At 35.6% G+C, this 17262-nt stretch overlaps 1 protein-coding gene across 1 annotated transcript in view; it reads left to right on the plus strand.

Moving 5' to 3' along the window:
• Window positions 1-17262, plus strand: part of LOC127850732 (axotactin-like) — a 133147-nt gene that overhangs the window by 110498 nt on the left and 5387 nt on the right. The window contains exons 28-34 of the mRNA XM_052384013.1: window positions 1601-1757; window positions 3251-3444; window positions 4274-4460; window positions 9324-9563; window positions 11450-11526; window positions 12558-12681; window positions 13213-13292. Of these exons, the coding sequence (XP_052239973.1) occupies window positions 1601-1757; window positions 3251-3444; window positions 4274-4460; window positions 9324-9563; window positions 11450-11526; window positions 12558-12681; window positions 13213-13292 (1059 nt within the window). The remainder of the gene's footprint in view (window positions 1-1600; window positions 1758-3250; window positions 3445-4273; window positions 4461-9323; window positions 9564-11449; window positions 11527-12557; window positions 12682-13212; window positions 13293-17262) is intronic.

Raw genomic sequence — 17262 nt, forward strand, 5'->3', positions numbered from 1 at the left:
CTTACTTATTGTCAAACATTCTTATATATACAGTTGACTCACGTTGGTTTGAAGTTGCAGGGATAGAGAAAAAAACTTGTTTGAACATTATTTTATAACAGTTTTATACACATATTGATTAAACAATTATTCATATGAAAGAGTATTAGTAAAGCAATATTCATACAAGGTTAATTTTTTATGTGAAAATGCACTATGATGTTAATAATTTGATGTAAACAATATGATGATAATATTTAATGTTAACACATGATTTTAACATTATGATGTGGACAACATGATGTAAACCCTATTATCACAAATTCAAGACAGAATAAACTGATGAAACAAACCTGAAATTAAGTGAGTTTGAGCCATTCTGAGTCTACTGTACTCTACTTCTGATAACCTTGTTTTTAAAATGTTGAAAAAGCCGTATAGTCTGAAATTGTTCTTTTACCAAAGCAAAACAAGTTGTCAAAGTAGTGTATCTAGTAATGTATTGAATTACAAAAAAATGCATTATCTGTTTATGTTTTTTAAAGACACCCTTAAAAAAAACAAGACAAAATGTTAGTGTTGGTGGATTGCTGAAAGCTAAAATACAATAGTATTTTATGTGTAAATGATATTTGTATCGCAAAGTCTGGAATATTTTTTTTTCTTAATCACTTTTATTGATTTTACTTAATAACATGTCATATTGCTATTTAAGGTTTCTTAGCTAGTGCTATTTTGTTACACAGATGCATGAATGATTCCTTTTAGTTGCGTACATTACTGAGATCACCTGTACACTGCCTGCCTGTTGTCAATTTTTTTTGTATCCCCTTCCCCTTACTCTAGTCTTATGTAAGTTATTGCCCCATATCAGCATATTACTTTCACTTGATTGAAATCCTCTTAATCGTAAAAATGCTCCATTTGATCTACATTAAATGCGCTTAATGGGCTTTATGCATGCGCAAAAAGGATTGTCCCAGATTAGCCTGTGCAGTCTGCATAGGCTCATCAGGGATGACACTTTTCACCTAGACTTGATTTTGGTTTACTACAAACTTCCTTTACAAGAAACATTCCATAAAAGGGTATTAGAGAGTCGTCACTGATTTAGGGATACTGAACTCAATTCAGGAATTATGTTTGGAAATCAAATTTCAGCAATATTTTCAAGGAAACAAACCATTTGCTAGGTATGGTAATGACTTTCATAAGAAAGGTTAAGTTACCGCTTTGTAAGTGGCATTTTTGAATCTACCCAGTGTTATGTTGTAGCACTAGTCCTTGCATCCAGTGTTGTGTATCCTATTTACTGTAACCTTCATATCATGTGAACACATTTCTGTATTATGAAAAATTATTCATTCATGCATGATACCTTCTTTGTGTTTCTGATAAAAAAGAAAGCATTTAATTCATTTATTTTGACTAAATTTCTATTTGCAAGATCCATTTGTTGACCAGTATTTTGGGAATATTAATAGATATTTAAATTTATTTGTATACTGTTACTTACAAACATGTTCCATTTTCATTATTTTATGCATGACGTTTTGTTCATTCCACCAACAGTTGAATATAAAGAAAAGACACATAGGGCTGTAACTCTATATTGTTTCAGATTGATGAGGAAGGTATTGGCAGAGTTACGGTTTCTGACAATACGCTAGATGAGCTGGACACCATCATGATAGGCGGGATCCTGAACTCTCAGTTTGATAAGATACCGGACACAGCTGACTACAGACAGTATCTCAACTTCACAGGCTGCATGTCAGGTGAGGTGGTGCTCACATGTCTATAACACTATATACAAATTGGCTGTGAAAGGGGGTTTAATTCATGTGCGTAAAGTGTCGTCCCAGATTATCCTGTGCAGTCCGCTAATCAGGGACGACACTTTCCGCTTTTATTGTATTTTTCGTTTAAGATAGTATCTTCTTAGCAAACATCCAGTTTATTAGGAAAAGTGTCGTCCCTGATTAGCCTTTGTGGACTGCACAGGCTAATCTGGGACGAAACTTTACGCACATGTATTAAATCCCCTTTTCACAGACAACGACCCAAATATATATGCCAAATACAGATGAACAGTTCACAATTTGGCAGACAAATTGTTTATTACATATTTTAAAAATAACTTTAAATATGTGAAGTGATCTTTTTGTTTTCTGTGCAAAGAAATGTTTAATTATATCTTTGAATTGTAATTCTATGATGGTATTGGAACTTTTATCTATTTAAGATCAAAAGTTAATAATTTGAAAAACAAAACCATTCAGCATAAAACTTCGACTTGCATGTCATTGAAAACACAGAAAATACAGCTTTTATGTTATATGGAACAACATTAAGTCACATAAAATCCAAGTTTCACCAGTGTGGGATTTACGTGTCACTCTCATGATATTAAAAACATATGTAAAAAAACAAAGGTGCACACTGTGGCATGGCAATATTGTGGGGATGCTGTGTCATGACCTATAACATATGTTGAGGACATCATTTTGAGCTTATTCAAAAAAATTCAACGAGCAGCGCACTTAGGCAGACTGCTGTTTGAGAGCCATATGAAATAATCGAAGTCCATGGACTCATTGTATGAATTTATATTTGTACTGTTCATCAGCTTGTTCTCTTCAGGCTACAGTTAAAAAAGTCAAGTGTTTGGCCTCTGTTGATTCTTGGCGTTAATGCTTTGAGCCAGAGACGTCTGTGACGGGGGCAAATCAGGCTCTGGCACAGCTTCATATCTTAACTGTAATGTCCATTGGCGGATAGGTGTCTTTTTGATGCTGCTGGTGGAGAATTAATTGCTTTCATCCTACCTGCCATTAATGTAATGATATTGGTGCTTAAAAAGAAAAATGGCACATAACGACATTATAATGTTTTCAATTTAATAAGCAGTTATTAACAATGTCTTCAATGCCAAAGGCTTCGGCCATATTTATGCTAAGGAAAAATCTTGCGCATTGTAAGAACACCTTGAACGCTGTGAGAGCAAAATGAGGATGATGTAGAGCAATGTTGAATTCCAATTTACTATTTTTTGTAAATTTCGCGGCAATCACAAGGTGTTGTGACAGTTTTTTAAGAGCCCCATGCAAGTTATGCGTCAACGCTGTCTGTTGTTACAGGCCCTTTACAATCAAATGTTTAGATTGTCATAATATTGCAAAGTATTCAATCCCCAGCCTTGCCCTTATCATAATAATTGCAATTGGAAGTATGACATTATAAAATAATGGGTTGCTTCACACCATTTCAGAGGTTACATTCTACCCTACCGGAGACCTGCCATACAGTCTAAGACCTCTGAAGGACATCAGGGATGAAATGAACTCCACGGGGGTGGCAAGGATGTTCGGTCCTGACGTTGAAGGCTGCAGCACTCGTGATGGACGAATTGTCATGACAACCACCACGCCCCCACCACCCAAACCTTCCACTGTCTCACCGCAGGTAATGGATAAGATTGTGTTAACTCTTGACCACTCGGATACAATTTTGACTTATTTGTAGTTCCTCAGAAAATCAAATTAAATTAAAGACCTTTCTTAACAGATTCAAGTTTAAAAGGTTTCATGCCCAACACTAACATACTAATGAGAAGCAAACAGCATAAAACCGGAACAGACTGCGAGTTACTCCAAGGCTATTCTGGTTTTATGCTGGTTGCATATAGCCATTTTCAATTTGTCTCTGAGTGGGAAAGGGTGAACTTTAATTGCTTAACAGCTATTCTAACATAGTCTTCGTATCATTATGTTCTCTGGAGACTAACAAGACCATTACTGTTGTTGAAAACAATAAATTTAAGCAAATGCGCAGTTGAAAGATAGAACACCAGAAATGCTGACCAGGTGGCTACTTGGGTCTTCAAGGCTAACAGCCCTCTAATGTCCAGGGCAACACCCTGGTATGGGGCCCTAAGGAGCAAAACTCCTCGGAAGCTCCCTTGATTTAGTGAATTTATTTTAATTATTTTTAACTTTAAGTTCATACTTCATAAAGTATAATAATTAAGACTCTTAAGTATTAATAAAACTTGACTTATATAATCATGTGGGCATGTTGGATAATTTTATGGAGTGCACTGGATTTCTATCTCATTCTCCACCTCTCAACCCGCATAAGTTATTTTAGTTGGGATACTGGGTAGAGAACAAGTATCATTAGACTCCCAGTTCTAAGGGCAACCATAGGTCTTTCAGTGACCTCAGTTTAACAATGCATACATAAGATGAGTTGGCAGATAAGTGTAACAGTGCGTGTTTATGTCTATTTGTAGCACACCTTTCCTCCCTGGAACCCCGGACCAGTGAGGACAGAGCTCATAGGTCCCGCCCCCACCCTGCCCCCCAACAAGACCAACCCCATGGTTACCAAGGAGACCACACCCTCTACTTCTGTTGCCATAGACACAGAGTACATACAGGGGTCACATGATAAGGGTCGTCACGACAATAAAGTCATTGGTGAGCAGCTTGTTTTGTTATCTGCAGATACCTTGTTGACCTTGTCAAACATATTCAAAGATTTTTTATGTTATTACAAATCTTATCAAGATCTTTAATGTTTGATACTCTAAAAAAGCTGTACTTAATGAAAATGTCTTCTGGTTTATAACACAAACAAATTATGATTATTATTAAAATATTATGTCTGCCTCCGTTCCAAGAAGATGGCATATAGCAGTCACGCAGTGAGTTTTTCTGTCTGTCTGTGAAAAGTTTCCTGTCTCAGCCATAACTTTGCCATATATTTATGGATTTTGAAATAACATGCAACTACGGATGTCACTTTAAACTTTTATCTCCCTACCTCAAAGGTCACACTTAAGAGGTCAAAGTTCTTCATTGGCAATTCAATAGCTTGAAACAAATTCATTTCTCAGCCAAAGCTTTGCCATATAAAGATTGATTTTGAAATAACTTGGCACAAATATAATCCATCATTAGACTAGCATGTTGAATGTAATACATTTCTCCCTACCTCAAAGGTCAAGATTGCACTTAGAAGTTAGAGTTCAAAGGTTGAATTTGGCCTTGAAACAGCTTGTCTAAACTGTAACTGTACTGTTAACTGTAACTTATCCATCCATCATGCTACTATAAAATAAGTTACCACTAACAACAACCATGAGCAGACAGCTCTTTGTTTGTTAAACCTGTCTTGACCTCAGAGGTGTAGGTCACTCTCAGAGGTCAAATGTCAAATTCATCCCTTATTTTGTCACTTGTTATGCAATGTTAAAATTACTTAACACAAATGATATCAGGAGATTTAGTGTTGCCTGTGTTACCTGTTTCATTACTTCATAGGGGAAGGTCCCACTAAGAGGTCAAAAGTCAAATTTAGCCATAAACAGCTTGCTTGTGACATCAGCTGTGTTTTAAGACAAAAGTGAAATGTGCATGCATCTGTACCCTATTGATGCATGTTTAATATTATATGATCATTCTTTGAAGTTATCACAACTATTTTTAGGCTTATGTCATGGTCCTGTGTCCGTCGTGCGTGCATGCGTCCGTGCGTTTACTTTTCCTTTAAACATCTTCTTCTCCTAAACTACTGGTCCAATTCTGATGAAATTTCTCAGGAATGTTCCTCGGGTGAACCTCTTTCTAATTTGTTCAAATTATGCCCCTGGGGTCAAATTTGGCCCTGCCCTGGGGGTCACAAAATTGAAAATTTGCTTATATAAGGCCAATTTTGTGAAAACTTTCAAAATCTCCCATCCATAACCATTGGGCCTAGGGCTATCAAATTTGGTATGTAGAGACATCTAATAGTCCTTTACCAAATTTGTTCAAATTATGCCCCTGGTGTCAAATTTGACCCTGCCCCAGGGGCCACAAAATTGAACATATGCTTATATAGGGTCAATTTTGTGAAAACTTTACAAATCTTTTCGTCCATAACCATTGGGCCTAGGGCTACCAAATTTGGTATGTAGTGGCATCTTATAGTCTTCTACCAAGTTTGTTCAAATTATGCCCCTGGGGTCAAGTTTGACCCTGCCCCAAGGGTCACAAAATTGAACATATGCTTATATAAGGCCTTTTTTGTGAAAACTTTAAAAATCTCTTGTCCATAACAGTATGGCATAGGGCTACCAAATTTGGTATGTAGTGACATGCAATAGTTCTCTTCTTAGTTTGTTCAAATTATGCCCCTGGGATCAAATTTGAAACTGCCCCGGGGGTCACAAAATTGAATATATGCTTATAAAGTGCTTATTTTGTGAAAACTTTAAAAATCTACTTGTCAATATCCATTGGGCCTAGGGCTACCATATTTGGTATGTTGTGACATCTTATAGTCCTCTACCAAGTTTGTTCAATTTATGCCCCTGGGTTCAAGTTTGACCCTGCCCCGAGGGTCACAAAATTGAACATATGCTTATGTAAAGCCTATTTTGTGAAAACTTTAAAAATCTGCTTGTCCATAACTGTATGGCATAGGGCTACCAAATTTGGTATGTAGTGACATGTAATAGTTCTCTTCTTAGTTTGTTCAAATTATGCCCCTGGGGTCAAATTTGAAACTGCCCCGGGGGTCACAAAATTGAATATATGCTTATAAAGGGATTATTTTGTGAAAACTTTAAAAATCATTTTATCCTTAACCATTGGGCCTAGGGCTACCAAATTTGGTATGTAGTGACATCTTATAGTCCTCTACCAAGTGTGTTCAAATTATGCCCCTGGGGTCAAGTTTGACCCTGCCCCGAGGGTCACAAAATTGAACACATGCTTATATAAGGCCTATTTTGTGAAAACTTTCAAAATCTCCCGTCCATAACCATTGGGCCTAGGGCTATCAAATTTGGTATGTAGAGACATCTAATAGTCCTTTACCAAATTTGTTCAAATTATGCCCCTGGTGTCAAATTTGACCCTGCCCCGGGGGTCACAAAATTGAACATATGCTTATATAGGGTCTATTTTGTGAAATCTTTACAAATCGTTTCATCCATAACCATTGGGCCTAGGGCTACCAAATTTGGTATGTAGTGGCATCTTATAGTCCTCTACCAAGTTTGTTCAAATTATGCCCCTTGGGTCAAGTTTGACCCTGCCCCGAGGGTCACAAAATTGAACATATGCTTATATAAGGCCTTTTTTGTGAAAACTTTAAAAATCTCTTGTCCATAACAGTATGGCATAGGGCTACCAAATTTGGTATGTAGTGACATGTAATAGTTTTCTTCTTAGTTTGTTCAAATTATGCCCCTGGGATCAAATTTGAAACTGCCCCAGGGGTCACAAAATTGAATATATGCTTATAAAGTGCTTATTTTGTGAAAACTTTAAAAACCTACTTGTCCATATCCATTAGGCCTAGGGCTACCAAATTTGGTATGTTGTGACATCTTATAGTCCTCTACCAAGTTTGTTCAAATTATGCCCCTGGGTTCAAGTTTGACCCTGCCCCGAGGGTCACAAAATTGAACATATGCTTATATAAGGCCTATTTTGTGAAAACTTTAAAAATCTGCTTGTCCATAACTGTATGGCATAGGGCTACCAAATTTGGTATGTAGTGACATGTAATAGTTCTCTTCTTAGTTTGTTCAAATTATGCCCCTGGGGTCAAATTTGAAACTGCCCCGGGGGTCACAAAATTGATTAAATGCTTATAAAGGGCTTATTTTGTGAAAAATTTACAAATCTTTTTGTCCTTAACCATTGGGCCTAGGGCTACCAAATTTGGTATGTAGAGACATCTTATAGTCCTCTACGAAGTTTGTTCATATTATGCCCCTGGGGTCAAGTTTGACCCTGCCCCGAGGGTCACAAAATTGAACACATGCTTATATAACCCCTATTGTGGGAAAACTTTCAAAATCTTCTTGTCCATAACCGTATGGCATAGGGCTACCAAATTTGGTATGTAGTGACATGTAATAGTTTTCTTCTTAGTTTGTTCAAATTATGCCCCTGGGGTCAAATTTGAAACTGCCCCGGGGGTCACAAAATTGAATATATATGCTTATAAAGGGCTTATTTTGTGAAAACTTTAAAAATCTACTTGTCCATAACCATTGGGCCTAGGGCTACCAAATTTGGTATGTAGTGACATCTTATAGTCCTCTACCAAGTTTGTTCAAATTATGCCCCTGGGGTCAAATTTGACCCTGCCCTGGGGGTCACAAAATTGAACATACGCTTATATGGAGCCTATTTTGTGAAAACTTAAAAAATCTTTTTGTCCATAACTATCAGGCCTAGGGCTATCAAATTTGGTATGAAGTGACATCTAATAGTCCTCTACCAAATTTGTTCAAATTTTAACCCTTGGGTCAAATTTGACCCTGCCCCGGGGGTCACAAAATTGAACATATGCTTATATAATGCCTATTTTGTGAAAACTTAAAAAAAATTCTTGTCCATAATCATCTGGCCTAGGGCTACACAATTTGGTATGTAGTGACATTGTATAGTCCTTTACTTAGTTTGTTCAAATAATGCCCCATGGGTCAAATTTGACCCTGCCCTGGGGCCACAAAATCAATTATATGCTTATATAGTGCCTATTTTGTGAAAACTTTAAAAATCTTCTTGTCCTTAACAATAAGGCATAAGGCTACCAAATTTGGTATGTAGTGACATGTAATAGTTCTCTACCAAGTTTGTTCAAATTATGCCCCTTGGGTAAAATTTGACCCTGCCCGGGGGTCACAAAACTGAACATAGGCTTATATGGGGCCTATTTTGTGAAAACTTTAAAAATCTTTCTGTCCATCACCATTGGGCCTAGGGCTACGAAATTTGGTTTGTAGTGACATGTAATAAACCTCTACCAAATTTGTTCAAATAATGCCTCTGGGGTCAAATTTGACCCTGACCCGCGGGTCACAAAATTGAACATTATATACGCTTATATCTTGCTTATTTTGTGAAAACTTTTAAAATATTCTTGTTCTTAACTCTAGGACCTAGGGCTACCACATTTTGTATGTAGTGAGATATAGTAGTCCTCTACAAAGTTTGCTCAAATTATGCCCCTGGGGTTAAATTTGACCCAGCCCAGGGGGTCACAAAAGTGTACATGTGCTTAAATAGAGCCTATATTTAAGTATTTGCACATGCCGAGAATATTTGTTTCAGCCTTTTTTTCAGCAGTGGAGCGATACAGACAGGGCCATCATGGCCCTCTTGTTATCATTATATCTTAATGCAATTCATTAAATTTTAGCAGTTGGTTGTGAAATGGTATTGTGTTAGTATCAAGAAACTGTTATCTTCATTTGCTGTAATAATTTTATGCATTGCTATGTTGATGTTACTTTTAAAATGCACTGTTATAACATTGTAACTAACCCTATTTTGCAGCTATAGCCTTGTGCACAGTTGGGTTCCTGGTGGTTGTAGCCATCATGGTGGCGTGTGTCCTCGTTAAACTTCGAAAACGTGAAGCCATACGTCAAGAGGCAAAAAAGAAAATGAAAGAAGCAGACATAGAGTTGAAGGTGCCCCTAGATGACGTGGATGCAGCAATCTCTGAGAATCAGAAGAACCAGAACTATCTGGCAAGACTTGATGAGTTCAGCATGGTGACAGTTACACTTGGAGGTTAGACATCACTATATTTGAGCTGCAATCTGGGAAAAGTGGGCTAAATACATGTGCATAAAGTGTTGTCCCAGATTAGCCTGTGAAGTCTGCACAGGCTACAACACTTTCTACCTTAAATTGATTTTCACTTTAAAGACTAAATTATAACAAAAAATACCTTAAACTCTTAGAGCGCTGGAACCGGATTTTGAAGGCCTTTGCAAACAGTTTGGATCCAGATGAGACGCCACAGAATGTGGCGTCTCATCAGGATCCAAACTGTTTGCTATTCTGATAGTATTCTTTGAAAAAAAGTGAAGAAAATGATGATTTTATAAATTCAGCAGACGACATTTTAGCAGATGACAAATTTCCCAGCATGCAAAGGGTAAAAGTGGAAAGTGTTTGTCCTGATTAGCCTGCACATATGATGTACAAATGAAATGTTTGGATTAGTTTTTCATTCCAATGTGATATTTGTTGGTCGATGTCTAGAACACAATGCATGATGGTTTGATTGAAAACTTAAGTTATGTTTTCCCAATATTGCCCTTTATCACACCTCTATACTGATACCAGCAGAAACAAAGTTGCCAGATATATTATTTTATATGAGGTAACCAGGCTTATGTATCAGTCAATCTTTGGATGTATGTCATATTACTCATCACCAAGTATGAAGTCATAATTTTCCATAAAACTAATCGGATTTGTAAAAAATAAAACAATATTTAGATATTAGATTTCGTAAACAAAAAGCAACAAAAACAGTAAAAAAACGTATTTTACAAATATTAGAGGCAAATAATAATTAACTTGCCTAACATCATACAACTCATTAATTCCCACTAAAAGTGAGGAGTTGTAGCGATTATATAGTATTATTTATTAATTAAAGGGACTGTCAACCACGACGACGAAGAAAAGAAAAGTTGTAAAATATCGTATTTTTTTACAAATATTAGTTTATATTGATAAAAATATCACGACTGGTATATTACATTACTTGAAAAATGTTGTTAAGTTTTCATATTTTCAGTATATTCGGTAATAAATTTTACTGGGTCTATCAGGTAACTACCAGTTAACTATAAATAACGCCAGTAGATTGATCATCATCGTAACGTGGTAAACCCGGGAATGCATATTGTGCATGCGTAATGAATTGTTTATATTTTATATATAAAATGATAATCTATACTTGCGTTATTTATAGTGAGTAAATCGTTATGTCACCTATTTTTGCGATGTACTCTCGATTTCACATCGCAAAATTTTATTACCGAAAATACTGAACATATGAATTTTTTTAAGTAACGTTATATACCAGTCGTGAAATTTTAATCAATATATACTACTAATTGAAAAAAAATGCGGTATTTTAGAACTTTTATTTTTTATTTCATTCGTGGTTGACAGTTCCTTTAATTGGGTCATAAAGACATGCTAAACAGAAAATCATTTTGTAATATATCAGCTGTTATTATATTCTAGGCCTCACCAGGATATATTACAAATCTATAGACCAAGATCTTTTATTTACTTTTTTCCTATACAACTAGGTCGTGAATATAAAAACGATTTAATGAACATTGTGAATAAGGGAAAAAAACAATTGCTTGGACACTTATCATATTTTTGGATTTATTTTTTTTTACTACAACAAATGACATTAAACTAAAAATTTACTGGAATATATTTAGCATAATTTACAATAGATTATTGTCCTTAAAATTGCGAGCATTTAAAATTGCTCACTTCAAGATCATCAATAGGATATGAATGATTCCGTTTACATAATTAATATCATGGTAAGATTTACACTAAGAAAATGTGTTCCTGTTTTATATTGGTACAAATAGATTTTCTTCTAGCTGTCTGCATTTTTCAAATATTAATTCCAGCTCGGCCACAGAAGCACAAAGAGATGTCTACGTTCAAGCCGCCGCCTAGTGAATCATCCTTCACCTATTCTAGTGTTGTAAGTCACATGTTTGCTGGGCTTCTGGGGAATTATTTATCAAGTTTTGAGCTGCTATCTAAGAAAACAAGGCTTAATGCATGTGTGTTAAGTTACCGCTTTTATTGTATTTATTTATTTATTAGTGAAAATTCAGTTTAGTCTGAAAGAACGTTGTCCATGATAAGCCTGTACAGACTGCACAGGTCTATCTGGGACAACAATATACACACATGTATTATCCACTATTTTCCCAGAGCCAGGCTTTATGAAAAATGTTCTCAGCTTTTGCAGTATCAGAAGTATTATGCGAGCCAAATGTTCATAAATGCCATCACCCTAACAAATCCATTGATTTTGATTGGAACACTCGGAGTGACTCAGTAGAGTTATGTGCCCTTTTAAACTTAGGCAAATTTGAATGGTTACATAATTGGACATGTTTACTTTGTTTCGCAAACAGTTTTCAGTGTATCAAAATATATAATGGTGTTTTTAAAACTTTGTGGAAGTGCCAGGCTTACATGTTGTGTATGTCAGACTATTTGTTGCAGAGATATGTGCCTTTAAACTTAGGCAATTGATGAAATAAATTAATGTGAAGCTTTTTGTCTTTGTATGTGATCAATGTAAAGTAGAAAACAACACAATTTGGAGATAATGTTACTAATTCTTAAGTTGTGAGCATTCTTGTAATTAGTCATTGCGAGGGTAATTGTCATCTTCCATGATCACTCTTCTAGTTTTGATTGAAATTGCTTAACAGTCAGATTATTATGTTTATTATTTTTGCCACAAATGACAGAATAAATATGTTATGGACTTGTATTTTGGAATTTTCTTAGAAAAATGTAGTTCTCATGGGGGGAAAATGTAGTTCCCATGGGGGCATTCATTGAGGAATACATGAGCCTGGCTCTGAGAAAACTGGGCTAAATTTTCTTGCATAAAGCATCGTCCCTGAAAAGCCTGTGCGATACTTTATGCACATTATGCATTAAGACCTGTTTGTGCTGCGACTGGTTGATATGTATACATATGGTGCATTGTAGCCGCAGTCAGAGGATGATGGTCCCCCAATGGCCGAGGCAAGGTTCTATAACCGTAAGAAGAACCGGCCTGCATCCTCGATATCAGAGGTCCTGGAGGAGATGGAACGGCAGAGGAACGCACCAGGCAAGATCACTTTCTTAAAATTCCTATGCATAGTGTCATCCCATATTAGCCTGTGCATGAAGCGTGGTTTTCTTAAAACAAGGCTCATCCTTATTTTGGGAAAAACAATATATTTTAATTACTATAAGTTTTCGAACACTTTAAGCTGGTGGGGATTACAATTGGTTATTGTCGGTGTAAATAGTTATTTGCCCAATAATGCAAATGTAATTGTCAATTGCCATAATTGAAGTGTCACCACATAAGCACAACATGGCATAATTCTGGTAAAATAACGTTGTAAAATAAACTGTCCCAAAATTTAGAGTCATTAATTATTGACGATAACCAGCATGTTCAAAAATTAAGTCAGGAAAATAATTATTTTGGCATAAAACTTGTGTGTTGAAGACTATGAGGTATCAACTGTCCAAGCCCACTTTCCCCAGATTGTGATACTTTTGTTTGATGTCTATTATGTTGATAAAATTGTTAGTCATGTTACTGCTAAATACTGCTGTAAGTGTAAAGTTCATCATTGTTTGGTTGCAGATGCTGACCCTGAGGACATAGAGACCCTTCATAACGGCCCCTTGTGCACTGTTGCTATGGAAACAATGCCGCTCACTTGTGTAAGTGGTCATGGTAACTGGTTACAAGTATGGTTACTATGGGTATCAATGGAGTGCCAATGAGAGAAATGCATGTGCTTAAAGTGTTGTCCCACATTAGCATGTGCAGTCCGCACTGTATAATCAATGGCGACACTATCCGCTTTTATGGTATCTTTCATTTAAAGGAATTCATTTCTAAACAAAAGTCAAGTTTAGTTGGAAAGTGTTGTCACTGATTAGCCTGTGCAGACTGCAAAAGTAATATGGGCCGACTTTTTACGCTCATGCATTATAAACACCTTTTACTCAGAGTGATGCTCCAAGCTTATATGAGAAACTTCTGAGCAGTGTCTTAAGCTCAAATTTGTAAAGTACTTTAGGGAAAACTAGTGGAAATTCCATTTGGTAATAAGAACTTTTGGCTATTCCATGCATAGTTTTTACATTCAAATGATTTTAACAAGTAAATATTGGTAAAATGATTTATTTATATCATTTCATAAGCTTTTGATTTGTCAAAGAACTTTATGTGAAATATTCACTAAAGTTAGAAGTCCCTTAGGAGCAGTGTGAATTCCAGGACATGGAATTGCATGGTCCTGAAATAATGTCGATCACTATGATGTCCTACAAGAATTTCTCATGTTTTGCCCTTATCTGTTAATTAAAATAGTTCATTTAATGATTAAAAAATATTTTTTTTTATAAATATAGCGAAACTTTCAATTATGCCATCTCATTTAATGAAATATACACTGTTAAAATAGTCAAATCAGTTGAATAGCTTAACTAATTAGAAATCTGTTATTTCCACTGGAGTCTTTTAAGCTGTTTATTATGGATGTTACATGTTGTCAATCGCCATTCATTACTGCTTCTTGCTTACATGCAGATTTTTGAGAAATTTCATCAGACTCAGCTATAACACGAGAACTTCCGACCATGTGATTTTTTTTTCATTCTTGAAATATAAATGTACAAAAGAAATGTGTTTAAAACATAAATTTGATCTTGTTGAATGCATGAACATGGCAAAAACAGGGCTCATATATAAAGATTTCATCAATACTTGCCTTACTACTTATATTACAATGTATTATTGGCACAATATTTATGCTTTCTCATTATGAGCTTCATTTAATTCTTCATTTGTGAAAATATTGTGAAATTTATCTGCCATATATCAAACTTTTTAAACTCAATACACTATCCACTCTGAAGGATGTGCACAGTTTATGATATATGTTTGTGAGCCTATTTAACACCATTGTTACTTTTGCTGATGTTAATCCCCAAACTGTGTAACTGGAACAATCTGTCAGTTTTTCCATGGTTCTGTCTGTCCGTACGAATCTAGATCCTGTGATATCTAAAAAAAAGTACTTAAACTAGGTTGATGAAACTTGGTATGTTGATAAAAGGCTAAATAGGAAATATGCAAGCTTTTAAGTTGTCAAACACTAATTATGGTTGCTATGGTTATTGTAATAATTAAGAACCAAAATCTGCACCCTGCAACTCTACAAGTACTCAAGCTAGGTTTATGAAGCTTGGTATGTTAATATAGGGCATATGGGGAATATTCATGTATTAAAAGAAGAAGTAAAATTCAAAATCTGTTTGCTATAGTTACAGATGCTATGGTAACAGAAATAATTGAAAAATTAAAATCTAGATCCAGCGATAAGAAAGCCATATGGGGAATATGCACATTGTTTCAGTTATGTTTGTCCGTCCGTCTGTCCATGTGAAAAATCTTGATCCTGTGATAACTCAAAAAGTACTAATACTTTGTTGATAAAATTCAGTATGTGGATAGTGGGCGGTATGGAGAATATGCATGCTATTACAGGTTTGTTTCCAGACATAAATGTTGGTGTTGTTTCAAAAATCATAAAAATCTGAAATGTTCATCCTGCCATTACTAACAAATACTTAAGCTGAATAATGCTCGTCAAATTTATGGATATTCTATTCTCACTCTGACAATATTACCCGATAGGGGACTGATGTATTGTTTGTTACCAAGCTCTTGCTGCTGCTGCTGCTGCCCCTGTTGTTGTTTGTTTCATTTTCCTCACTGCCTTTTAATCTCTCTCAGGCTGACGTGTTGTTGTCTCCCATACCAGAGGTTTGTCATTTATTGTTCCCTCCTTTTGTTTGAAAAACACCATTGATAGGGGAATACTCAACAAGCTGAATATTATTTGATGACATGATTTAAATTAAAAAAACTGCGGTATTGTTTTTTAATATTAAATACATCTTAATCAGATTGTATGATTTATAATTAATTCCATAGCCTATAAGTTGTAACATAATTCATAAGCATTCACATGACTGAAAAATTCATGTTCACATTGTTTTTATGTTAAATCTATGGTGTTTATGTTGAATCTATCTGAAATAAATCCTGTACATGGTTTAAATAAATTAATACTGTATTTTACTTGTTATTTTAGTATAATTCAGCATGGCATGTATTGTAGAACAAATATGACCCTTAAAATGGTGGGATTGTAGTGATGATGTATAGCCCCCTGAATATGAAGTTAAGGTGGGTATTATGGAATCACCATGGACATCTCTTTGTCAATATATCCAGTATTTCTGTTGACACAAATTTGTTTGGAGAAGTTCTCCTACACCTGTCAGTGTTCAACATGATGAGATGGATTTCGAGTGCAAGAACAAGACACCTATAGGTTCAAAGCAAAGGTCACAAAATCAAGATCAATTGTAAAATTCACCAGGTCCTCATGTCAAAGGTCAAGGTTAGAATTTAGGTCAAATCTAGGCAATTTGTACTTGACACTTTGTCGCGAGCATTACTTTGTCTGGCATGAATAGATTTTCAAATAACAGATTGGGGTATTTTCAAATACATTAAAAAGTGATCTCCATGACCATACCTAGTTGTGCAAACAAAAGCAGCTTTCTTGATTCAAGGTTAGGGTCACAATTCATAGTAAAAGGTCAAATTTAGTATATAAGTACAGGACACATTGTCAGGAGCTAAAGTTTGTCTTGTATGAACAGATTTTCTAATCACTTGGCAATTGAACAGCAAAATGCGTGTCTAGAACTACTAGTCATTAGGTTTTTGGTCAACGTCTTAAATCAAATTCAATGGTGAAATCATAGTCTTGAGCTAAGTTATAATTTAAAATCACTTGGCAGTAATAACAAACATACTGAGTGGCGCACTCCATAGCCAATTAAGTTCCTAGGTCAAATGTCAAGGTCAAACTGTAAGGTCAAAGGTGAAATAAGAGACATCAAATGAGACTTTTTACAATCCTTACCTGAATATCTAACTGATGAGCCAATCTGTATTACCATGGTAATCTTGTTCAGATTGGAATGTCAAACATTTTTGTAACTGTGGACTTTTTCTTTGATAACACATGGCCCAAAGGTTTAATACTCATACTGTGTATGTGACATGGTGTTGTTGTTCTCAACAAGCTTTGGTCAAATAACGACCCTGGGGTCAAAACTAGCCACACAGAGGGGTCCAAATTTTCATAGTTACATCTTGCTACATATAAATACATGGAGCATTAGAGGCGGGGGGGGGGGGGGGGGGGGGGGGGGAGTATTCACCACTACTGGTACAAGATCTAGTTTGTTTTTGGATATAACATGACATCTTTCTAAGTTTGCATTGTCCATCCAGTAGCTGGCATGTTAGTGTTAGCTAGTATTGATGTTGCTTCAGAAAATGACCTTTACAAAATGATGTGCATGCTAATTAGTTTTTTGTTTGAACTTAACATTTTTTGGAATGATAATAAGGACATGGCCTAATCCATCTTTGTTAAAAAGTGTATGAGAAATGGGGCTTAACCCTTACAGTGCGGGAACCGAGTTGTGAAGGCCTTTGCAAACAGTTTAGATCCAGATGAGACGCCACAGAACGTGGCGTCTCATCTGGATCCAAACTGTTTGCTATTCTGATAGTATTCTTTGAAAAAAATCGAAGAAA

Source organism: Dreissena polymorpha, chromosome 11 (assembly GCF_020536995.1).
Source record: "Dreissena polymorpha isolate Duluth1 chromosome 11, UMN_Dpol_1.0, whole genome shotgun sequence".
Taxonomy (NCBI): domain Eukaryota; kingdom Metazoa; phylum Mollusca; class Bivalvia; order Myida; family Dreissenidae; genus Dreissena; species Dreissena polymorpha.